Raw genomic sequence first — 26,149 nt, 5'->3', positions numbered from 1 at the left:
CCAGGGTCACACACAGCTGACAAGGGGCAGGGCCGGGTTTAGAACCCATGATGGTAACTGAGGCCCAGTGAAGTGACTTGCCCAAAGTCACACAGCTGACAAGGGGCAGGGCCGGGATTAGAACCCATGATGGTAGCTGAGGCCCAGAGAAGTTGTGACTTGCCCAGTCACACAGCTGACAAGGGGCAGGGCCGGGATTAGAACCCATGATGGTAACTGAGGCCCAGAGAAGTTGTGACTTGCCCAGTCACACAGCTGACAGGGGGCAGAGCCAGAATTAGAACCCCAGACCTCTGACTCCCAAACCCGGTCTCTTCCCACTAAGCCACGCTCCTTCCCCAGTGTGCCCCTTTCCCCTCAGCGGCCTTCGCCATGACCCAAATTGCCCCTCCCTCCACACGCTTCTTCATTAATGTCTAGAGGGAAGGCTATCATCATAGTAATTGTGGCATTTGTTTGTTAAGTGCTTGTTACATGCCACGCATTATACTAAGTGCTGGGGTGGATACCAGCAAATCCCACTGGACCTAGTCCCTGACCCACAGGGGGCCCCCAGTTTCGATCCCCATTTTACAGATGAGGGAACTGAGGCCCAGATTACTAAAGTGATTTGCCCAAGGTCACACCGCAAATGGCGGAGCTGGGATTAGAACCCACGACCTTCTGACTTCCAGGCCCGGGCTCTATCCACTATGCCATGCTTCTCATACGCCGGGCACTGTACTAAGCGCTCCCTTCCCACACTCCCCCTTCAGTGCACAATAAAAAACCAGGCAGGGATTGAAGTCTAATTGTAATAGCTGTTGGCCCCCCTGCTGACCCTGCCTCTCCTCCCTCCCGATCCCTCTTTCGGGTCCTCAAGACCCTGCACCTTTGGGGTGTTGTGACATTTTGTGAGAATTCAGGATGTGGTCCTCAGTGTGCCAGCTCTCCTCTGCCGGCCAAGTCGATCAGTCAGTAGATCGTATTTAATGAGCGTGTACTGTGTGGAGAGCACCGTGATGATAATGGTGTATGTTAAGCACTTACTATGCGCCAGGCACTGTACTAAGCGCTGGGGTGGACGCAAGGAAATCGGGTTGGACCCAGTCCGTCCCACAGTCTCAATCCCCATTTTCCAGCCGAGGGAACCGAGGCCCAGTGAAGCGACTGGCCCGAGCGTCTTTAGAACTCAGGTCTTTCTGATTTCCGGGCCCGGGCTCTATCCACTAGACCGCACTGCTTTTCATTGGTTAGTTTAAAAAAAAATAAAGACGAGGGAGAATTCGGGGTATGGGAATATAGACAGGAAAACGGCTGAGAGGGAGAAGGAGCGGAGAGGGAACTCTCTCTCCCCTCTTCAAAACCCTACTGAGATCTCACCTACTCCAGGAGGCCTTCCCAGACTGAGCCCTCTCTTTCCCTCCGCCCCTCTTCCCCTCCCTATTCCCCCTACTCCCTCCTCCTGCTCTACCCCCTTCCCCCAGCCCTTGTGTATATTTGTATATATTATTTATTACTCTTATTAATGATGTGTCTCTATCTACGATTCTATTTATTTTGATGGTATCGATGCCTGTCTGCTTGCTTTGTTTTGCTGTGTCCCCTTTTTAGACTGCGAGCCCGTCGTCGGGCAGGGACCGGCTCTACCCGTTGCCGAATTGTGCGTTCCAAGCGCTTAGTATAGTGCTCTGCACACAGTAAATGCTCAATAGATACGATTGAATGAATGAATTAATTTCCCTGCAGTGATGGCCACCTAGGGGGGCTAGGCCCTATGTACGCTGGAGAAAATCCACAAATTGTGTAGGACCCTATCCCTTGGTGGCATACTGTGGGATGGTTGTATCTAAGTATCACCAAACAGCGTGGCTCAGTGGAAAGAGCCCGGGCTTGGGAGTCAGAGGTCATGGGTTCGAATCCCGGCTCTGCCACTTGTCAGCTGTGTGACTGTAGGCAAGTCACTTCACTTCTCTGTGCTTCAGTTACCTCATCTGTAAAACGGGGATTAACTGCGAGCCTCACGGGGGACAACCTGATGACCCTATATCTACCCCAGCGCTTAGAACAGTGCTCTGCACCTAGTAAGCGCTTAACAAATACCAACGTTATTATTATTATTCCCACCCCATACCCATAACACTTAGGCCCATATCTGTATAATCTTTTCCCAATAAATTCCACCGATTGTCATCCAAGATTCACCAGAAATTAGGTTTTGTTGGCGGTTGGGGTGCCTGAGTTGTAATAGTATTTCTTAAAGCAGTGCCCAGTGCTTAGAACAGTGCCTGGCACATGGTAAACGCTTAACAAACTATTATTCTTATTATTATTATTATTTTTCTGTTCGGGATTGGAAAACCAATGAAACATCCCCATCTAGTGGTCAAGGAAGGATAGATCGTTCAACCTCATCTAATAATAATAATAATAATAGTAATAATGATGGCATTTGTTAAGCACTTACTATGTGCAAAGCACCGTTCTATGCGCTGGGGGGATACAAGGTGATCAGGTTGTCCCACGTGGGGCTCCCAGTCTTCATCCCCATTTTCCAGATGAGGTCACTGAGGCCCAGAGAAGCAAGTGACTTGCCCAAAGTCACACAGCTGACAAGGGGCGGAGCTGGAATTAGAACCCACAACCTCTGACTCCCAAGCCTGGGCTCTTTCCACTGAGCCGCGCTGCTTCCCCTAAATCGATGTCCCACAGCTAGACACACTTACAAGAAGAATTGTGGTATTTGTTAAGCGCTTACTACGTGCCACACACTGCACTAAGTGCTGGGGTAGATAGAAGATAATCCGATCCCGGATGGGGCTCAGAGGGTAAGTAGGAGAGACAAGAGGTAAGCCTTATTGAAGGTACATCCCCTCCAGGAGGCCTTCCCTGATTAGGCCCTCGTTTTTCCTCCCGTCCCACCCCCTTCCGCGCTGCCGTTGCACAGCGTTGATGAGGATGATATATTTAAGCACTTACTATGTGCCAGGCACAGTGCTAAACGCTGGGCTGCACACAAGCAGATCTAGTTGGACCCAGTCCCTGTCCTACATGGGGCTCCCAGTCTCGATCCCCATTACAGAGGGATAACTGAGGCCCAGAGAGGTGAAGTGACTTGCCTAAGGTCACACAGCAGACAAGTGGTAGAGCCGCGATTAGAACCCAGGTCCTTAGAGAAGCAGCGTGGCTCAGTGGAAAGAGCCCGGGCTTGGGAGTCGGAGGCCATGGGTTCGAATTCCGCCTCTGCCACTTGTCAGCTGTGTGACTGTGGGCAAGTCACTTAACTTCTCGGTGCCTCAGTTCCCTCATCCGTAAAATGGGGATTAACTGTGAGCCTCACGTGGGACAACCTGATGGCCCTGTATTTCCCCCAGCGCTTAGAACAGTGCTCTGCTCATAGTAAGCGCTTAACAAATACCAACGTTATTATTATCATTCTGACTCCCAGGCCCGGGCCCGATCCACGACGCCCGGCTGCTTCTCACCCTTCTCACTCCCTGGATCTGAACCCTTTATACACCCCTCCCTCATCGCCAGAGCACTTATCCACATATGAATAATTTATTTATAATTTATTTAACGTCCGTCTCCCCCTCTAGACCGTAAGCTTGTTGTGGGCAGGGGACATGACTTCCAAGTATGATGTCCTATATTCTCCCAAGTGCCTACAGTGCTCTGCACATAGTGAGTGCTCAATAAATTACAGTTGGTTGAATGATTGATGTACTGGACAGTGCACTGCACATAGTAAGCGCTCAATAAATACTTTTGAATGAATGAAAGTCTTACTGCACAGTAGATGGCACTCCGGTTCCATCACCAACGAGATCCTTTATAATATTCTTTCTGTTGTATTGTTCTATTATACTCTCCCAAGCGCTGAGCACAGTGCTCTTGACGCAGTAAGCGCTCTATAAATACTATTGACAGATTGAAAATAGAGGGCTGTTTATCCCTCCCCCGCGCCAGAATAACAACAAAAATATTTCTCCTCATCCACTGTCATAATAATGACTTTGAACTTGTTTCAATTGAGAATCATGAAGTACTTAGCTGTCGGAATTCATTAATCTTCTCAACCCTTTCTGAAGTAGAAGATAATTAGAATTCCCCCATTTTGCCGATGAGAATACGGATCGGGCCAAAGAGATGAAGTGACTTACCCCAGTTGACCTGTTTGAAACGGTAGTGATGGTGGTGTTTCCTACGCTCGGTGCTTAGAACAGTGTTCGGCACATAGTAAGCGCTTAGCAGATGCCGTCGTCGTCGTCATCCCACCGAGTGCAGGGCAGTGCGCTAAAGGCTAAGCAATCCGGGAGTGCAGTTGAGCCCCGTTAATAATAATCACTGTGGTGTTTGTTAAGCGCTTACTAGATACCAAGCATGGCAGGGGGAGAGATACAAGATCACCAGGTTGGACACGGTCCCTGTCCTACCTGGGACTCACGGGCTAAGGAAGAGGGAGAGCTGGCATTGAATCCCCATTTTACAGATGAGGAAACTGAGGCTCAGAGAAGCAAAATGAGTTGCCCAGGGTCCCACAGCAGCAAGGGACCGAGCCAGGATTAGAACCTAGGTCCTCCGCCTCCCGGGCCCGGGCTCTGTCCGCTAGGCTCCTCTTCTTCTCTAGGTGGGCTTTCATGCCCTGGCCTCTAAACACATGAGTGAGAATCATTTTTTCACCTTATATTAGAATGACGACACTAACTGAACTAATCTTCCTTTTTAAAAGTGCTTTCCCTTTACCGTTGCGCCATAGAAATTCCATTTCCCCTACCCTCTTTGATGGTTGAAGAATCTGGGGTCTTGAGCGGTTTTGCCACTTACTTGCCCGAGGCAAGTTGTGAAGCAGCGTGTCCCAGTGGATAGAACGCGGGCCCGAGAGTCGGAAGGACCTGGGTTCTAATCCGGGCTCCGCCACTTGTCTGCTGTGTGACCTTGGGCAAGTCACTTCACTTTTCGGTGCTTCAGTTACCTCCCCTGAAAATGGGGATTAAGACTGTGAGCCCCATGTGGGAGAGGGACTGAGTCCAACCTGATTAACTTGTATCCACCCCAGTGCTTAGTACAGTGCCTGGCACGTATTAACCGCTTCACAAATACCGTAAAAAAGGCAAGAACCGAGATCTCATAACTCCCAGTCCCGCTGCTTCTGAGCACCTAGTAAATTGCAATTTCTCTTATGTAATAATAATGATATGGTAATGATAATAATAATTCGTAGATACGGGGTAATCAGGTTGTCCCACAAGGGGCTCACATTTTTAATCCCCATTTTGCAGCTGAGATAGCTGAGGCAGAATGATGTTGAGTGACTCGCCCAAGGTCACACAGCGGACGAGTGGCGGAGGCGGGATTACAACCCGCGACCTCTGACTCCCAAGCCAGTGTTCTTTCCAGTAAGCCGCGCCGAGTACCCTGCCCTCTAAATTATAAACTCTCTGAGGGCCGGGGAAGTGCCTACCAACACAGATTGCACTCTCCCAGACACTACAGTGCTCTACACACAGTAAAGCGCTCAATAAATGCCACTGGTCGTTGGACTGATTGCCCTTTCTCTTGAGCACTGATATGTTCATTCAGGAGAGCTAACTTCTCCACTCTCCATTAGCGAGTGATTGGCAGCTTGTCCTGTTCGCGCGATATGTTGGAAGGTGACCACTTCCCAAAAATCCATGGACCCTTTTGCATAAGAGAATTTTTGTCTTGTGGCCAAACACTAAATGGTTAGTGAATTTCGTCTCCTTTCCTCAGCTCCTTCCCCTCCCCGTGGTGTTCGTCTCCCTGTGTTCCGTCTTATAGTTCCGTCGACGGGGGCGGAATTCAATGGGCCCGAATTTAATAATAATAATGTTGGTATTTGTTAAGCGCTTACTATGTGCAGAGCGCTGTTTTAGGCGCTGGGGTAGATACAGGGGAGTCAGGTTGTCCCACGTGAGGCTCACAGTCTTCATCCCCATTTTCCAGATGAGGTAACTGAGGCCCAGGGAAGTGAAGTGACTCGCCCACAGTCACACAGCTGACAAGTGGCAGAGCCGGGAGTCGAACTCGTGACCTCCGACTCCCAAGCCCGGGCTCTTTCCACTGAGCCACGCTGCTTCAAGAATTTAGGGATTAATTTACGTGCATCTCTGTAATCTCTTTTAATGACTGCCTCCCTCTCCAGGCTGTAAAATCCACCTGGATAGGGGATACGTCTGCCAACTCTCCCAAACGCTTAGGACAGTGCTCTGCACGCAGTAAGCATTCAGTCGATACTATTGGAAAAGAAGGATGTTGACTACTTTGGGTTTTTTTTTTATGGTTGAGCGCTTACTATGTGCCAGGAACTGTACTAAGCACTGAGGTAAATACAAGCTAAGCTGATTTGGAAGATGCTGGAAGATGAAAAACAGATGAACAACCAGAACTGATCAAAGATCAGTCAATGATTGAGCGATTTTATTGAGCACAAACTGTTCCGAGCAGTGTAGTAAACACTTGCAAGAGTGTAATACAGAGGCCCGTGGGAGTAAACGATTCCCTCCCACTGCCAGTTTACAGACTAGAGGAGGAGGCCTATTTTTGCCAAAATCTCTTTTAAAAAAAAAAAAAAGGTAGTTGTCAAGTGCTTACTATGTGCCCGGCACTATATTAAGCACCACGGTGAATACAAGTTACTCAGATTGGACACGGTCCCTGGCCCACATGGGGCTCACAGCCGTAATCCCCATTTTGCAGATGAGGTAACTGAGGCAGAATGATGTTGAGTGACTTGCCCAAGGTCACACAGCGGACAAGTGGCAGAGCCGGCATTTGAACCCAGGCCCGTCTGGCCTCCGGGCCTGTGCTCTATGCACTCGGCCATGCTGCTTCTTGAATGCTTCTGATATAGAAAAGATATCGTTAGCCACACTAGGGTTTCTTCACGTCGATCAAAATTTAACGATCACTTTTGTGGCCCTGAATGATTCATAATTGTATTGTTAAAGGAAAGACACTGGAACATTGTTTCTTCATGGGGCATTCATTGACTTAAAAGTTATAGAGACAAGCTTTATCGGGCTGAAAGAGAGGAAGCCCCAGTTTGCCCAGTGGAGGAAAGTAATTTAAAAAAAGCAGCATGGCATAGTGGATAGAGCGTGGGCCTGGGAATCCGAAAGTCGTGGGTTCTAATCCCGGCTCCGCCACTCGTCAGCAGTGTGACTCGGGGCAAGTCACTGAACTTCTCTGTGCCTCAGTTACCTCCTCTGGAAAATGGGGATTAAGACTGAGCCCCACGTGGGACAACCTGAATACTCTGTATCTGCCTCAGTGCTTAGAACGGTGGTTGGCACATAGTAAGCGCTTAACAGATACCGTGATTATTATTATTATTCTCTGTGCCTCAGTTACCTCATCAGGAAAATGGGGATTGAGCCTGTGAGACTGTGTCCAATCCGATTTGCTTGTATCCACACCAGTGCCTAGGACAGCGCCTGGCGCGTAGTAAACACTTAACAAATACCATAATAATTATTATTATTAAGGGAAGAACTGTGAAAAGATTATTTACTTGTATAGTAGTACACCTGATGATTTATTGGAGCGCCACTGAATCAAATGAAGGCCAAACTGGCTCCCGTCCCGAGGACTTAAAATTGATTTCTTCTTCCCATTCACCTGGATCTCAGTTGAATAACTGATAGATCGGCTTCCTCCTCAATTTGGGGCTTCCCTCTGATGGAGTCACAGGGCAGGCGCAGCCCTGGAGAGGTAGTATGACCAAGGAGAATAATAATAATAACTGTGGAATTTGCTAAGAAGGAATTCGCTAGGGAAGCGGCGTGGCTCAGTGGAAAGAGCCTGGGTTCGGGAGTCAGGGGTCATGGGTTCGAATCCCGGCTCTGCCACTTGTCAGCTGACTGTGGGCAAGTCACTTCACTTCTCTGTGCCTCAGTGACCTCATCTATAAAATGGGGTTGAAGATTGTGAGCCTCACGTGGGACAACCTGATTACCCTATATCGGGACAGTGCTCTGCACATAGTAAGCGCTTAACAAATGCCAACATTACTAAGAGCTTATCGGTGTCAAGCACCGTTCTAAACACTGGGGTAGATAGAAGATAATCAGGTCCCACATGGGGTTCCCGGTATGAGAGGGAGATCAAATTCCCGTTTTGCAGATTAGGGAACCGAGACAAAGGATAGTTGAGTGACTTGCCCAAGGTCACGCAGAGGGTAGGCGGGCGAGCCAGGGTTAGAGCCCGGGTCCCGGGCCCGGGTTCTTTCCGCTAGGGCACCGCTCCTTCTCAAGGGCACGTTTACCTTCTTGGGGAGTAGTCATTCAGTCATTCAATAGTATTTATTGAGCGCTTACTATGTGCAGAGCACTGCACTAAGCGCTTGGAATGTACAAATCGGTAACAGATAGAGACAGTCCCTGCCCTTTGACGGGCTACAGTATTTATTGAGCACCTCCTGTGGGCACAGCACTGTACTAAGCGCTTGGAATGTATAATTCGGCAACAGATAGAGACCATCCCTGCCCAATGCCGGGCTCACAGTCTAAACGGGGAATGATGGTATTTGTTAAGCACTTCCTATGTACCAGGCAGTGTTCTAAGCGCTGGGGTAGATACAGGGTAATCAGATTGTCCCACGTGGGGCTCACACTTTTAATCCCCATTTTACAGATGAGGTCACTGAGGCACAGAGAAGTTAAGTGACTTGCCCAAGGTCATACAGCAGACAAGTGGCGGAGGCGGGATTAGAACCCATGTCCTCTGAATCCCTAGCCCGGGCTCTTTCCACTAAGCCACGCCGCTTCACCAGACGTATTCGACTTCCCAGAGTTGGACATTTGCTACGAGCAACGCTACTGACACAAACGTTCCTCTCTTGAGGCTTTGTCTTGCGGGAGAGAAGCAGCGTGGCTCAGTGGATAGAGCCCAGGCCTGGGAGACAGAGGATATGGGTTCTAATCCCCGCTCTGCCACCAGCCTTCTGTGTGACCTTGGATGGGTCACTTCATTGTTCCGTGCCTCAGTTTCCCCATCTGTAAAATGGGGATTCAAAGCCCGATCTCCATCCTGCTTGGAGCCCGAGCCCCATGTGGGCCAGGGACCGTGTCTGACATGATGATCTCGTACGCACCCCAGCCCTTAGTACAGTGCTTGGCACACAGTAAGAGCTTAACGAACACCGCAATTATTACGATTATGATCGTTATCGTCGTTTTTGCTGCCGTTGTTGTTCCCGGCCAGTGGAAAAACGTAACTGTCGTACACCTGGGTAAAGGGAGGGTGGGACAGAGCCCAAGCACTGAGCACCAGACGTTTTCCGAGAGCAGATGGTCCACTGTAAACCACAGAAAAATGACGTTCTCAGAGTAAAAGAGATTTTGTTAACTCGGTTTGGCTTAAATCCTAATGCAATTAAAGTATGTGAGAGGATTAGGCTTAGGAAGATTTAATGGTGTTTGATAATTCAGTTCTACTCCCCCCCAGCCCCCCCCTGAATTTCGTTTGCTAACCTCGCTTTCTTAAGGGGGAGAATAGGACAAGGGGTGGTGTCAGCTGATGAAAACAGAGCCAAATGGAGGCAGGTCCGGCTTCCAGCTGCTTTCCCAGGGGAGGATTTATGACCGAGCGATCGTTCTCCGAGGACAGTCTGTGCAGGCCAGAAACTAGTTTGGGCTCAACCGAAGCCGAGTTAATATTTGACATAATTCAGAGTAAACGGGCATCTGGATTTTGGGTCGGATGCAACTTTAGGCTATTCAGAAGTCCAGCCGGCGACAGAAAGATGAAGACGTAGACCTTTCGGTCGCTGGCGTGCTATTTCTGTTGCTGCTATCACCTCAGCATCTAAGAGTGCCGCCTTAGAGGAATTGCCGTGGTTACTTGCCTTCGGCGTACGGTAATAAATCTTTAATAGGCCATTATATTCTCAGAATGTTCAAGGTAATGTGAAATGTGCTCTTTGGAACCCTAATGCAAACTACTCTGTTCTAACCCTCGCCGGTATCAGCTGGCTGAAGGTCACAATTTCCCCTTACTTATGGTTTTAAGATACGGTACTCCCGGTGTGTTTGAGAAAGCCATTCCAAAGGAATGTGGATTGAGAAAACATCCGACGGTAGGGTCTCGAGAAGGATCGGTCGATCAGTGGGACTTCCCGAGCGCTTACTCTACGCGGAGCGCTGTACTAAGCACTCGGGAGAGCACAGTACAACAGAATCAGCAGTTAAGTTCCCTGCCTTACGTCTAGAGGAGGAGACAGACGTTAATATGAATAAATAATTTGTAATATATAATTTAAAGCTATGTTCATAAGTGCTGTGGGGTTGGGGATGGGGCGAATATCAAATAAATAACACAGGTATATTGCACATCCCGTCGGATTTCGGGGGGTGGAAAAGTTCTAGTTTACAAACCGGACAGGACACTCCAGGACGTCCGAGTGAGTTAATGCCTGAAACATACAGCTGCTTTGAAATAAATTGGGATGACTTGCCAAATTATAAAAATCAGCTTGTTCTTTCAGCCCCTGTTTGGTTTGTTCAAGATAGTTCCCCAAGTTACATCTCTTCTCATCCAATACCTTGTTGAGTCTCCCTTTCGGGGACTTCAACGTTGAAAGTTGTAATATATTGGGAAAGGCAAGGGTTGTGACATCTATTTGATTTTTATGACACAGTTTTTCCCGATGTACAGTTACGGTTCAGATTTTCTTCTTCGGCATCGGTTTCCCACTTCAAAACACTTCCAGATCTCCGGGGCCTCCGGGAAGAGCAGGTATTTGTTGGTTTACGGTGCCAAGCGCTTCGTACAGCGTTCTGCACAACGTGATCTCGGTACATATTACTAATTTTTTTGTTTAAAAAAAATTCCTTACAATGATAATTGGGTTGCAAGGAATCAAAAGCCACTGGTAAGAGGCCTTTGACTAAAGGACTCTTTGGTCAAATGGGATGCAGCCTGGCTCAGTGGAAAGAGCCTGGGCTTGGGAGTCAGAGGTCATGGGTTCGAATCCCAGCTCTGCCACTTGTCAGCTGTGAGACTGTGGGCAAGTCACTTCACTTCTCTGGGCCTCAGTTACCTCATCCGGAAAACGGGGATGAAGACCGTGAGCCTCACGTGGGACAACCTGATTACCCTGTATCTACCCCAGCACGTAGGACGGCGCTCTGCACGTAGTAAGCGCTTAACAAATACCATCATTATTATTATTATTATTTTTAAAGAGAGCTGTAAAAGTCAAGTCAGGCTACACTGTACCTGCTGAGACGTAGGGAAGAATTTGTTATGGCTATTACTATTATCTCAGGTGGCTACTCCCTCTTTGAGGTGCAAAGGACTTGATATGGACATGCTATTAATCCTCAAAATATCCCTCCCGGGAAAGGTATATCTGCTGCAGTATCTCCCTGGGGTTCTATCTCCCTGGGTTCAAGGAGTCTCAGAGTGATTCAGCGGAGTGATTCACCCGTGAGTCAGTGAGTGGTACAATCAAGGCGAGGTCCCAGAGGTGGTTAAGTAGTGGCTGTTCCTTCAGTGTTCTCTCGGGCGCTGTTATTCCAGAAATGCAAATATTTGGAGACCTTCCAACTGGCATCGGCCTACTTGGGTTGAATAATTTTTCGATACCACTACGCGTCTGCCTCTTCCGAAACGAGGCTTTTTTTAAACTCTAAATTACCCGGCTTTTCCTCATCCCTTAAATACTAGCTGCTATTAAGTAATAGTAATAGTATCTGTCAAGCACTTACTGTGTGCACAGCGCGGTCCTAAGCACTGGGAAAGAATACTCAGGTGGGAATTAATAATGTAGACTCTAAGCTTCTTGAGGGCAGGTCTCCGTGTCTGCTTCCCCTCTTGGGGTATATGATAAGTGTGGGCCTTTGCTAAATGATCGAGCCCGGGTCTGGGAGTCAGAAAGGACCTGGGATCTAATCCCGGCTCCGCCACTCGTCTGCTGGGTGACCTGGGGCAAGTCACTTCACTTCTCTGTGCCTCAGTTACCTCGTGTAAACTGAGGATTAAGACTGCGAGCCTCATGTGCGCTCAAACTGATTAACTTGTATCTACCCCAGCCCTTAATACAGTGCCTGGCATAAAAATCCCCCTGAGATGACTTGATGCTTCCTTTTTTATTATTATTCGTGGTGTTTAAGCACTTACTTTGTGTCAAGGATTATTTTAAGCACTGGGATAAGTACAAATTAATCAGGTCGGACACAGTCCCTGTCCTTCATCAATCAATCAGTCGTATTGAGCGCTTACTGCGCGTATAACACCGTACTGACCGCTTGGGAGAGTACGGGCAGTCACGTTCTCTGCCCACAACGAGCGTACACCCCAGAGCGCGTACAGTCTAAGTAGGAGACTCTCCGATTTTCAGATGAGGGAACTGAGGCCCAGAAATTGAAGCGACTCGTCCGAGGTCATACAATCAGACAAATGGCAGAGCCGGGATTAGATCCCAGTTCCTTTCGGACTCACGGGCCCGGGCTCCTTCCACTAGGCCACGCTGCTCCCCGCCATCCCCATCTTCACGTTTAATCCCCCGGCAAGTGTGAGGGTCAATGTCTAGCCACACTCCGGGCCTGAGAAGAGAGCTGCTTTCTGAAGAGGTTTCCGTTTCCTCCCTTGATTGGGAGTTGGAGTTAGGCTCACAGGTACCCAGGACACGGCACCCTGGATGTTTGATTTTTTTTTGTTGTTGTTGGTGCTGTTGAGATAAAGAAGCGTTTGACTAAACTTCAGGTCGGTTGAAGTAGTAGGGAAAATCACTACTAGCAAGCAACGTTTAACAGGATTACATCAGATAAGACAGCAGGCATCCTAAATCGAAGGTCCCTAAAACAAAATCCAGTCACAGACGTAGGCTTTCCTTCTCCTAGCTTTTGTTGTTATTCATATTAATATCTGTCTCTCCTTCTAGACCGCAAGCTCGTCACGGGCAGGGAACACGTCTACCAACTCTGTTGGATTTGACTCCCCGAAAGTGCTTGGTTCGGTGCTCAGTCGGTACTCAATAAATAGGAAATACAACTCATTGATCTCCTCTCCCCACCTCACTGAACTCCGCAGAGGTGGCCTCTCTAGACCTTTGACCAACTGCTGTCCCATGCATTGTAGAAGTGGGAGAGTTGGGATCATAAGGGCCAACCTGAGTCGACGGAAAGTCTTTTCATAAACTTAAATCTCGTCAATAAGAGGGATTAGAAGGGAAGATGCCGGGTTGCGGGGAAGAAATGACTTCTTGTGGGGAGGAAAGAGCAGAGCCATTGAGAATCGAAAACCCGCACGGGCTCAGAAATGTAGGAATTTGTGTCATGGTTGAGGTAACTATTTCGGACAGGGCCCTCTGAGGCCTATTCTCTGTTTCTGTAGCAACAAGAACAGAAAGTAAAATTTTAGAGGTACAGTTGAAAACTATTTCTGTTTCTCTTAGCTTCTCCGATCCAGTGAATGACGCAGCTATCAAATAAGAGATTGTACCTTGGAATTAGGAACGAAATTCGGTGCTCAAAAATTCAGGAGGGTAGTTCTTTTATTTTCTGGCTGAGGGAGAATAGAGGGAAGAAGGCAATAATCTCATATTACCGACATATTCCCTAAATGTCTTGATGGGAAGAAAGGAAATTCACTAAGCTAGTCAGAGATTTGACCCCCCAAAGGTATTTTAAACTTGATGTTTAATCATTAAGCGGGTACTCTAGAAGTGATAATTTGAGCTGGCCTGAATATAATGGTATTTATTCCCGGTAAGGCATTATTAGTATTATTTTTTTTTTTGTGGCAACTTATGGAAGACGAATGATTTCAGAATCTTGTTTCTTTTCCCTTTAGGTTTTGTGTGTTGGGGGGAGAGAATGGTATTTTAAGTAATGGGCCTTTATTTTCCATTGTGTTGCCTTGAATGGCCAAAGCCTTTGCCCACTCACAAGCCTCATCTATTTAAATGGAAAAACAAGCATTCATTTCATCCATTCAGTTTCCTATACAATATTTATCTCCTTACTTCAGGCCACAGAATGTAGTGACTCTCCTATCAAAAGAGCGCAGGGTTATTGGTTCTTCAGAGGATGGTAAAGCCTATTTATTTCTTTGGCCTACCCCATCCCATTAAATACAACGTCGAGCAAACTGCAACTTAAAATATCCCGTCGCATCCATGTGTTGGAAGGAAATTTGTACCTTTCTATCTGACAAGGATGTTGAAAAGATAATTGAAATTTGTTTGTAAAGCACTTTGAGCTCCCTAGAGAAAGGTCATTGTCTAAGTACAAAGTATTATTGCTACTTTGTGAGATCAGCATTTTCAATATTGCTTCCCGGTGATTTTAAGCACAAATTGTCAGGAGGAGGAAGAAGTAGAGGAGGAGGAGATGACGTTCATCGGTATTATGTAACGTTGCCAACGGGACGTTTCGCATTGCTCAAAAAGAACTAGACGAAAAGATAAAACACGGGCACAGCGAGTTGGCACCGGGCTTTAGTCCTGCTTTAATGTGGCCGTAGAAATGGAGAAGTTGGCAGACACGGGGAAGGAGCGATGGGGAGAGATACTCTCCCAAGCGCTTAGTACAGCACACAATAAGCGCTCAATAAATGCGATTGAATGAACATAAGGAGGGATGGAGAAGAGGGGTGGGGCAGAGAGATAGGGCAGAAGCAGGATCACTTTTAAAAATGCAATCCGTTAGCCTTTCACCGTTGTTCTAATTTTAAAACCGGGTGGGAACCGTGATTTTGTGGTGGTCTCAGGCAAATTTTCCTTGAGACTGTTTTAGAAAATATACGATGGCTTAAGGGAAATGACAACTGGGGATTTCTAATCAAACCCATTGATTGACTTCCCATAAGTGCAAGAAAGAGGAAACATGGAATGGGTGTATATTTCCTGCCATCATATACCAGACCATCGTATCTTGTCGCCACACATAGTAGGCCTTTATAGGCAGGAATGACATAAATGATTACTATTTTCTGCTCCGAGGATTCCACTGAATAATAATTGAGATATTTAAGGGTTTACCTTTTAGGCAGGAATAACATTAGTGTTTGCCATTTTCTTCTCTAAGAATCCCATTGAATAACAACTGGGATATTTCTTAAGCGTTTGCTATGTGCCAAGCACTGTACTACGCTCTGGGGTAAATACAAGATAGTCAGATCCCACAGGGGGCTCACAGTCTAAGTGGGAGGGCGAACAGGTATTGAATCCCTGTTCGGCAGATATGGGAACTGAAGCCCAAAGAAGTGAAGTGACTTGTCCAAGGTCACCCAGCAGACAAGTGATGGAGCTGGGAGTAGAAACCAGATCCAGTGGCTCCCAGGCCAGGTTCTTCCGTTTTATCAAATACCATTAACGAAATAAAATAAAAAGAGCCCCATGTGTAACTGCGCACTACCTGATTGTTGGCCACGTTTTAGCACAGAGTACTTTTGTTTCTGATTATTGGGAGCAGGCTTAATCACATCCTCCTCTCAATCCCTGATGAGTCGTTGTGTGCTTCCTTCTCAAATCATTTTCATATTTTGTTCCTCTATGTTAACTCAATTCACAAACCGATCCTCGGTGCAGGAAAGCCATGTGCCATTCTCTGAGTTTTAGCTTGTTTTCATTGCCTTGCCCAGAGAACATTGCTAAGCAGACTGAAAAAAAAAGGAAAAAAAAAACTTTCAAAGATTCATCAAGCCGGTACCTCTTTTCAGGGTAAGATCATTAAATAGAGATTAAATCAAAGATTTTAAAAGAAAATCTTTTATTCTGTTTCATTATTAATTTATTCTGTGGACGTTTTATGCCGGAATCAGTTCCAATGACTGGATTTCTATTTCTCGGTTTAATTAGTCATTGAGAAGCAGCATGGCACAGTGGATAGAGCATGGCCCTGGGATGCAGAAGGTCGTGGGTTCTAATTCCGACTCTGCCCCTTGCCTGCTGTGTGACCTTGGTCAAGTCACTTCATTTCTTTGCGCCTCAGTTCCCTCATCTGATTCTATTTAGTTGCCATTGTTTTTACGAGATGTTCTTCCCCCTGACTCTATTTATTGCCATTGTTCTTGTCTGTCCATCTCCCCCGATTAGACTGTAAGCCCGTCAAACGGCAGGGACTGTCTCTATCTGTTGCCGACTTGTTCGTCCCAAGCGCTTAGTACAGTGCTCTGCACATAGTAAGCGCTCAATAAATACTATTGAATGAATGAATGAATGAATAAAATGGGAATTGAGATTGTGAGCCCCAGGTGGGACAAGGGGCTGGGTCCAACCCTATTTGCTTGTATCCATCCCAGCGCTTAGTACAGTGCCTGGCACATAGTAAGCGCTTAATGAACACCGTAGTTACAGAGCAGCAGGATGGCTTAGTGGTAAGAGCATGGGCTTGAGAGTCAGGGGACGTGGGTTCTAATCCCGGCTCCGCCACTTGGGTGGGGAGGTGTCTTTTCTTTTAATGGTGGCTTAATTATTTTGTGTTATGTCCCAAGCACTGTAGTAGTTACAGGATAATCAGTCGTCCATTCAATAGTATTTATCGAGCGCTTACTATGTGCAGAGCACTGTACTAAGCGCTTGGAATGGACAAATCGGTAACAGATAGAGACGGTCCCTGCCCTTTGACGGGCTTACAGTCTAATCGACAGTCTAATCAGTCGTGGCCAGTAGTCACGTCTACCAACTCTGTTGCACTGAACTCTCCCAAGCGCTTAGTGTTCTGCACACAGTAAGTGCTCAATAAATAGCACTGATTGATCGAGCGCTTACTATGTGCAGAGCCCAGTGCTCAGCGCTTGGGAGAGAACAGTACAATTGCTCCCGGAGCGTACGATCCCCGTTATAGAGGGGAGGAAATGGAGGCCCAGAGAGGTTGTGATATACTCAAGATCACCCAGCAGGCCTGGGTCTCCTGACTGCTTCCCCAGGCCCCGAGCTGTGTTCAATCAGTCGTATTAAGCGCTTACCGTGTGCAGAGGACTATATTCATTCATTCATTCAATAGTATTTATTGAGCGCTTACTATGTGCAGAGCACTGTACTAAGCGCTTGGGATGAACAAGTCGGCAACAGATAGAGACGGTCCCTGCCGTTTGACGGGCTTACGGTCTGATCGGGGGAGACGGACAGACGAGAACGATGGCACTAAACAGCGTCAAGGGGAAGAACATCTCGTAAAAACAATGGCAACTAAATAGAATCGAGGCGATGTACAACTCATTAACAAAATAAATAGGGTAACGAAAATATATACAGTTGAGCGGACGAGTACGGTGCTGTGGGGATGGGAAGGGAGAGGTGGAGGAGCAGAGGGAAAAGGGGAAAATGAGGCTTAAGCTGCGGAGAGGTAAAGGGGGGATGGCAGAGGGAGTAGAGGGGGAAGAGGAGCTCAGTCTGGGAAGGCCTCTTGGAGGAGGTGATTTTTAAGTAAGGTTTTGAAGAGGGAAAGGGAATCAGTTTGGCGGAGGTGAGGAGGGAGGGCGTTCCGGGACCGCGGGAGGACGTGACCCGGGGGTCGACGGCGGGATGGGCGAGACCGAGGGACGGCGAGGAGGTGGGCGGCGGAGGAGCGGAGCGTGCGGGGTGGGCGGTAGAAAGAGAGAAGGGAGGAGAGGTAGGAAGGGGCAAGGTGATGGAGAGCCTCGAAGCCTAGAGTGAGGAGTTTCTGTTTGGAGCGGAGGTCGACAGGCAACCACCCGAGTTGTTTAAGAAGGGGAGTGACATGCCCAGATCGTTTCTGCGGGAAGATGAGCCGGGCAGCGGAGTGAAGAATAGACCGGAGCGGGGCGAGAGAGGAGGAAGGGAGGTCAGAGAGAAGGCCGACACGGTAGTCTAGCCGGGATATAACAAGAGCCCGTAATAGTAAGGTAGCCGTTTGGGTGGAGAGGAAAGGGCGGATCTTGGCGATATCGTAGAGGTGAAACCGGCAGGTCTCGGTAACGGATAGGATGTGTGGGGTGAACGAGAGGGACGAGTCAAGGATGACACCGAGATCGCGGGCCTGCGGGACGGGAAGGACGGTCGTGCCATCCACGGTGATGGAGAAGTCTGGGAGCGGACCGGGTTTGGGAGGGAAGATGAGGAGCTCAGTCTCGCTCATGTCGAGTTTTAGGTGGCGGGCCGACATCCAGGTGGAGACGTCCCGGAGGCTGGAGGAGATGCGAGCCCGAAGGGAGGGGGAGAGGACAGGGGCGGAGATGTAGATCTGCGTGTCATCTGCGTAGAGATGGTAGTCAAAGCCGTGAGAGCGGATGAGTTCACCGAGGGAGTGAGTGCTTGGGAAGCGCTATACGAAGCGCTTGGGAGAGGGCAATAGAACAGAATCGATAGACACGTTTCCTGCCCTCAATGAGCTCACATAGAGCAGGAGACAGACCTTAACATAAATAAATCACGGATATAAATGTAAGTGCTGTGGGGCTGAGGGAGGGGTGAATAAAGACAGCAAATGTGTTGAGCTGTTAGGTTTGCAGGAGCTGGTATGTTTCGTTAGATTGTCCATTACAGTGCTTTGCACACAGTAAGCGCTCAATAAGTACGATCGAATGAATGAATGAGCGTGGGACTTCCTCGGTGATATTCCCCCGTATGTTTGGAACGTGTCTCTCTGAGTGATTACGAGGAAGCTGCTCTTCTTTCTTTGACGGGCATTGCTTGCCTTTCCTCTCCTCCTTTCAACAGGTTGCTCTGTTTTTGAGTTATTAAAAAAAAATACAACCCCCCGGTGCCTATTTAAAAGTAATATCTGGAGCAGAAAGAAGATGTAGTATCTTGGAGCTACTTTTCTTGGGAGCTTTGATGAGAGAGCCTGGGGTGGATTCTCAGGAGAAATGTCAGAGGCCCCCGACAACCACTAGGAGAGAGCACAGCCTCTCTTATCCCTGAAATTCCCCGTCCTGTGCCTTGGGCTGGATCCGGGCAACTTCTAGGCAACTGGGGCTAGCTCATTTTGCTTGGAAGAGTTAATCAGTCAATTGTATTTATTGAGCGCTCACTGTGTGCAGAGCGCTTGGGAGAGTACAATATAACAGACCCATTCCCTGCCCACAAAAGTCTAGGATGTACATTTATGTGCCTATAACTAACGGTGGTATTTGTAAAGCACTTACTAGGTGCCAGGCACTGTACTAAACGCTTGGGTGGATACAAGCAAATCGGGTTGGACACAGTCCCTGTCCCCCATACGGCTCACAGTCCTCATCCCCATTTTGCAGACGAGGTAACTGAGGCACAGAGAAGTGAAGTGACCTGTCCAAGGCTACACAGCAGACAAGTGGCAGAGGCAGGGTTAGGACCCATGACCTTCTGACTCGCAGGCCCGTGCTCTATCCACCGCACCACGCTGCTCCTCGTATGCGCATGTACACAGTATAGATTATAATTTTCCTCACTTGACCACTGCCATCTTGGTGATCCAGGAGCAGAATTAAGCGGACTGTGTAAGGGATATTGAGTTGGACATAAATGTGACGTGGTTGCTTTTTGTTAAGCCTCCTTCCGGCTCTTTATTATTTGGGGTTTTTCACCTCCTCTTTGCTCCATTGTTATTTCTACCTCTGTATCTTTTTCTGATTATTCTTCTCAGGCACCCTCCACCCCCCAGTCATTTTCTCTTTATCGTTTCTGCCATTGCCCTGTGCTCTTTGAAACTAAACTGTCTCATGGACCTCAAGTCCCTTTTCTTCTCTCTCTTGTCTCTCCCTCTGGGTTGTCTACTGTTCTTTCCCACTCTCATGCAACTCACATCACCGAGCAGAACCAGGCTTTACCTTGCCTACCTCCTAATTATCTCTCCATTCCTCAGGGAAAGCGGGAGTCTTCTCCGTAAAATCCGATGGGCCCAGCGGGTTATCACGCCCCTCCTACCCCTTCCACGGGGCTTATTTGCCGTTCGCCTCCTCGACTGTAAGCTCCTCGAGGGTAACTTTATTGTATTTCCCAAGAGCTTAGCGCTCTGCCCGGGCCAAAAGCTCAGTCAATTCACTTCACTGATTCTGTACCCCTCCCCACGTCCCTCGCCACCTCCTAGCTGAGGAACCGTGGAGAAAATGACTAAATGACAAATATCTGAAATAATTCAACTCTTCAGTCCAGGGACAGAGTTGGGACCAGGCCCCAGGTATCCTGGTTCCCGGCTCCATGTACTTTCCACTAGCCCTGCTGGTACAGTCTCACTAGAGCCAGGAAAAAAACTTAACGCACCGCAGTCCCCTAAACAGTGCGTCAAGAGAATGCCAAAGTTAAAACAGATCAGTTGAAAAAGAAGGCCTTATGTCAAAAATCTTTTCTAGTGAGGCGATAGAATACGGATTTGTGATCTTACTCTCTGGTCAAAGACATAACATTCTTTTAAAGTGGCGTTTGCTAGGACTGGTGGAAAATTAGAACAGAGTCCTAGGTACATCTCAATCACACTGTTGTATTTATTGAGCGCTTACTGTGTGCAGAGCACTCTACTAAGCGCTTGAGAGAATGCAGTCTATCGGAGTTGGTAGACACGTTCCCTGCCCACAACGAGTTTACAGTCTAGAGGACTATATGTTAAAAATCTGTATTAAGTGAACATAAATTAATATCCGTCCTACCGTCCCCTAGCCTCTAAGTACTTTTTTGGGTATAATAAAACAGGGAGCACCGGCCAGTAGGATTTACAAGCCAACCAACAGTACTTAAAAGGGAATTTTCACAATTGCAGTCATAAAAACAGATGGTCATCCCATCTTAATAATAATAATAATAATAATAACGGTATTTTCCAGGCATTGTTCTAAGCACTGGGGTAGATACAAGATAATCGGGTTGGACACTCCCTGGCTCACTTGGGGCTCACAGTCTTAATTCCCATTCTACAGATGAGGGAACTGAGGCTCCGAAAAATGAAGTGACCTGCCTAAGGTCACACAGCAGACAATAATAATTCTGGCATTTGTTAAGCACTTTGTGCCAGGCACTATTAAGCGGTGGGGTGGATATAAAGCGAATCGGGTTGGACGCGGTCCCTGTCTCACTTGGGGCTCAGGGTCTTAATTCCCATTTTACAGATGAGGGAACTGAGGCCCAGAGAGGTTAAGTGACTTCCTTCAGTGAGAAGTGACACGTTCTCATTTCCTTATATGCCGGGGCCCCGCTGTGGGACAGGGACCGTGTCTAACTTGATTGTCTTGCATCTACTCCAGCACTTTGTACGGTGCTTGGCACATAGGGCTTAATAATACTAACGATAATAATAAATGTAATATGCAAGTGCTTACTGTGTGCTAAACACTAGGCTAGATACAAAATGATCAGATCGGCTACAGTCCCTGTCCCATGTGGGGCTCACAATCTCATGGGGAGAGGGAGAATAGGTATCGAATCTTCATTTTACAGTTGAGGAAATTACGACACAGAGAAGTGAGGCGACTTGCTCGAGGTCGCACAGCAGGGTTAACACGTGAAACGATTACCATGGTTAATATTAAAATTGGCTCCAACTCGAGCACTGAAAATATTTTCTAATAAATGCTTTCATTTTGGGGGTTCCCAGAGTGAATTAACAAGCACTCCTCTTTTCTACATCAAATATTAAAATTCTTCACTCTTGCCTTTCAGAGCCAAGATGAGAGATTTGTTTTCCTCTCCGAATGGTATGATCCAAATGCATCTCTTCTTCGCCGTTTCGAGCTACTGTTTTACCCGAAGGACGGGTCTGTGGAAATGGTAAATGAGTGTCTCTTTGCTTAAAAGTCAGCCTGTGGTAATCTTGTATTTTATTCATTAGCTTTGCTGCTATTTCGAATTTCAAGGAAATGAAAATCTTTAGATTAAGAGAACCCTATCGGTGTTATCATTTTAATGAAGCCAAGGGGAAAAAAAACCCCTCGGTTTTTTCCCAGAGAAATATTAACTCCAAAGCAGGCTGGGCCTGTGTAGGCACTATGAAGGGAAAAGTGGTCAATTTTCCGGTCATTTTCTCCATCTTGCAACCAAGCCAGATAATATAGGCTCCAAGTGAATCGTTGGCTTGAATTATCCAGTTGGATGGATCAAATGAGCCAGATAATTGACAGATCTTCACATCGCATGTGATTTTGGATCTGGTCAGAGCCAGGAGGAGCTATAAACACCATTACTTGGACAAAAAACACGTTTGTCCGGTTGAAAACTGGCGTTTTAAAAGCCAAATTTAAAGGAAGGAACATTTCGGAGGGAAGTCGAATGTGAAAACAACAAAAGCCAACCACCAAATGCCAGACTCACTGGATAACGATTAGCTATTTAAATGATGGAAGAAAACAATTATAACAGCAGTCGGGAGCGAGTCGAGGGCAGAGACTCGAGCTTACTGCGCGGAAGGCGGTAGTGGTAAATCACTTGTGTGTTTTTACCAAGACAACTCTATGGATCCACGACCAGAACGATTGCAGATGGAGAGCGGGGCGTTCTGGGAGACACGCGTCCGTGGTGTCGCCGAGGGTCGGAAATGACTCGGCGGCATGAGACAAGACTCTTGCAGTGAAGGATTCGATCGCGCGTAGTTTAATTGAGGGACAGAGCCACGTTTCGTGTTTGCATTTTTAAATGTCCATTTTCCAGGGTCCATTCGCTTTCCTCCAGCGTATCGGTGTTTGAAACGTTATAGGTAAGAGATGGTTTTTTACCTCACCACCCCAGCCTACAGCCCACAGAGAAATGACGGTGGGAGGCAGCCAGCTAGGAGAAATTTTTGACCCAGCTCCACCTTGTGCCTTGGCAATTCCCGCAGAAACGATCCCAGGTGCTAGGAGTGAAGCGAAGTGAAAAATGATCGGTTATCCGGTCAGCTGGCTCCACGAGGATAGCCGAGTTGGATAATGCACACTCCAAGAGGATCGTTGGGCTCGGATGATAGCGTTGTGGCGGATCGATCGGTCAGTCGTATTTATGGAGCGCTTACTGAGTGCAGAGCACTATACTAACTGCCTGAGAGAGAAGCAGCGTGGCTCAGTGGAGAGAGCACGGGCTTTGGAGTCAGAGGTCATGAGTTCGAATCCCAGCTCTGCCACTTGTCAGCTGTGTCACCGTGGGCGAGTCACTTCACTTCTCTGTGCCTCACTTCCCTCATCTGTAAAATGGGGATGAAGACGGTGAGCCCCACGTGGGACAACCTGATTCCCCTGTGTCTACCCCAGCGCTTAGAACAGTGCTCTGCACGTAGTAAGCGCTTAACAGATACCAACATTATTATTATTATTATCACTCTGTAACAGAGTCGGTAGAGACATTCCCTGCCCGCAGCGAGCTCGCAGTCTAGGGGGGAGACAGACGTTACTATAAAGAAATAAATGATGGATATGGAAGTAGGTGCTGTGGGGCCGAGGGAGGGGTGAATACAGGGAGCAAATCCGAGGGCGAGGGTGACGCAGAAGGGAGTGGGAGAAGAGGAAACGAGGGTCTACTCGAGGAAGGCCTCTTGGAGGAGATGTGCCTCCGGGAAGGCTAGTGGTGGGCTGTCGGATGTGAAGAGGGAGGGCGTTCCAGGCCCGAAGCAAGACTTGGACGATACACCCCAGCATCTGCCTTGTTGACCTGGAGACTTCCAGGACTGCTGTCCTCCCCCCCAACCCCCATTCCATCCCGGGCTCGTCCTGGTCACCACATAGCTTTGGGGGACGTGGCAAGAAGAGGGCTGTTGCCCACCTTCCGTCATCATCGTAATAATAGTAATAACAATAATTGAGGTATTTGTTAAGTGCTTCCCGTGCACCAGGCTCTGTACTAAGCACTGGGGTGGATACGGGTAAATCAGGTTGGACACAGTCCCTGTCCCCCGTGGGGCTCACAGTCTCAATCCCCATTTTACCGATGAGGAGGCGCAGAGAAGCTAAGTAGTAATGTTGGTGTTTGTTAAGCGCTTACTATGTGCCGAGCCCTGTTCTGAGCTCCGGGGGAGATACAGGGTAATCGGGTTGTCCCGTGTGAGGCTCACAGTTAATCCCCATTTTGCAGATGAGGTAAATGAGGCACGGAGAAGTGAAGTGACTCGCCCACAGTCACACAGCTGACAAGTGACAGAGGCGGGATTCGAACTCATGGCCCGCCCACGGTCACCCAGGACAGAAATGGCCGTGCCGGGATTAAGGACCCAGGTCCTTCTGGCGCCCGGACCCGGGCTCTCTCCACTAGGCCACGCTGCCTCTCGCCTGAGCCTCGAAGGTCACGAGCATTCGATCCTCTCTTCTCGTAGTTCGACGTGAAGAATCACCGCACTTTCCTGAAACGCACCAAATACGACAGCGTTCACCTAGACGACCTCTTTATCGGCAATAAGGTGACCATCTTTTCCCGGCAGCTGATGCTCGTCGACTACGGAGACCAGTACACCGCCCACAGACTCGGCAGCAGGAAAGAAAAGTAAGCAAGAGCGTGGCCGAGTCCTCCCCCCGAAAGTCGTCGTCGTCATCGTGATGGTATCTGTTAAGCGCTTACTCTGTGCCGAGCATCGGCAGCAGTGGTATTTATTGAGCACTTCACCGTGTGCGGAGCACTGCCTGGGCGAGTCCAGTCCAACGGAGTCCGTAGATGCGACCCCCGCCTCTAAGGAGCTCATACCACCCCTAAGACCCCCTCTCAGGGTGGCACCCGGAGAGTTTCCGGCCCTCTACCGGTCTCGACTCCGGGAGGGAGAGGCAAGCCGAGGCCCGTCCGTACCGTTCCTGGCTCGGCCGGTGGCTAGCGAGCGACCGGCCGCCCGCTACGAGTCGAAACCCGCCCGTGCTGGGCAGCGGCGGCCCGGGAGAGAGTCGAGGGCGGAGCTTGAAACTTACTGCGTGGAAGGAGGCGAGGATAAACCGTATTTTTATTGAGAAAACTCTCTGGATCCACTACGGGAACGATTACAGATGGAGAGCGGGGCGTTCCGGGGGAGATGCCTCCGTGGCGTCGCTGCGGGTCGGAGACGACTCGGCGGCGTAAGACAGATGCCGTCGATTCTTTCTGCGTGCAGCGAGCGTTCTGGAAATGTGGGGGACGGTCTGCCTGACGAGTCTAGTGGTAACGGTGTTTATTAAGCGCTCACTGTGTGCAGTGCACTACGCTAAGCGCTTGGGAGAGTTCAGTACAACAGAGTTGGTAGGCGTGACCCCTGCCCGTGAGGAACTTGTACTATTCCGTAAGTATCGCCGATCGATTCCTTGGGGCTCCTCGTGAAGCGTGGGGATTGAGACTGGGAGCCCCGTGTGGGACCGGGATTGTGTCCCGGCCCGATTTGCTTGTATCCACCCCAGCGTTTAGTACAGTGCCTGGCACACAGTAAGCGCTCAACGCGTGCCCGGCACACAGTAAGCGCTCAACAAATGCCGCAGTTACTATGGGGAAGCAGCGTGGCTCAGTGGAAAGAGCCCGGGCTAGGGAGTCAGAGGTCATGGGTTCGACTCCCGGCTCTGCCACTTGTCAGCTGTGTGACTGTGGGCGAGTCACTTCACTTCTCTGGGCCTCAGTGACCTCATCTGTAAAATGGGGATTAAAACTGCGAGCCTCACGTGGGACGACCCGATGACCCTGTATCCACCCCAGCGCTTAGAACAGTGCCGTGCACATAGTAAGCGCTTAACAAATACCAACGTTATTATTATTATTACTATCATTCTTTCTGCAGGATGTTGTGGACGGACTGCCTGACATACCTAGTTGTAGTATGAATAGTATTTATAGTGCGCGTACTGTGTGCAGAACGCTGCACTAAGCACTGGAAGAGAATACACAGGGGGAGTTAGACATGGTCCCTGTCCCTCGGTGAGGGACTGACAATCTAAGAGAAGCAAAATAAATCGTCCGGTTGGGGGAGGATGAAGAAACGGAGTGATCCTGAACCCTCTCCCAAGCGCTCCGTCCAGTGCTTTGCACACAGTAAGCGCTCAATGAATACGATTGAATGAGTTGAATGAATGAATGAGTCATACAAATAAGTCGTGCCACTTTTTGCCGGGGGACAGCCACGCCAGCTCGTGAGCGGGTTTCCACGTCGCCGAAGAGCAGCGTGGCCTAGTGGGAAGGGTACGGACCTTGGAGTCAGAAGACCCGGGTTCTAATCCTCGCTCCCCGACCTGTTTACTGTGTGACCCTGGGCGAGTCACTTCACTTCTCCGTGCCTCAGTTCCCTCTAATGGAGATTCAGACCGTGTGTACCCTGTTCGTTCATTCAGTAGTATTTATCGAGCGCTTACTATGTGCAGAGCACTGTAC

At 48.6% G+C, this 26,149-nt stretch overlaps 1 protein-coding gene across 3 annotated transcripts in view; it reads left to right on the top strand.

Annotated features, from left to right (window-relative positions):
* Positions 1–26,149, top strand: part of NME7 (NME/NM23 family member 7) — a 146,027-nt gene that overhangs the window by 1,117 nt on the left and 118,761 nt on the right. Inside the window, exons 2-4 of one of the 3 annotated variants that reach the window (XM_007668860.3) lie at positions 10,657–10,737; positions 21,539–21,646; positions 24,153–24,319. In XM_007668860.3, coding sequence (XP_007667050.1) covers positions 10,657–10,737; positions 21,539–21,646; positions 24,153–24,319 — 356 coding nt within the window. Of the gene's footprint in view, positions 1–9,678; positions 9,860–10,656; positions 10,738–21,538; positions 21,647–24,152; positions 24,320–26,149 lie in introns of those variants that run through there. The other 2 variants (XM_007668861.4, XM_001514197.5) reach the window with 2 other exon arrangements.

Source organism: Ornithorhynchus anatinus, chromosome 16 (assembly GCF_004115215.2).
Source record: "Ornithorhynchus anatinus isolate Pmale09 chromosome 16, mOrnAna1.pri.v4, whole genome shotgun sequence".
In the NCBI taxonomy this organism is placed as follows: Eukaryota; Metazoa; Chordata; class Mammalia; order Monotremata; family Ornithorhynchidae; genus Ornithorhynchus; species Ornithorhynchus anatinus.
This window is presented reverse-complemented; position numbering and strand designations above follow the sequence as displayed.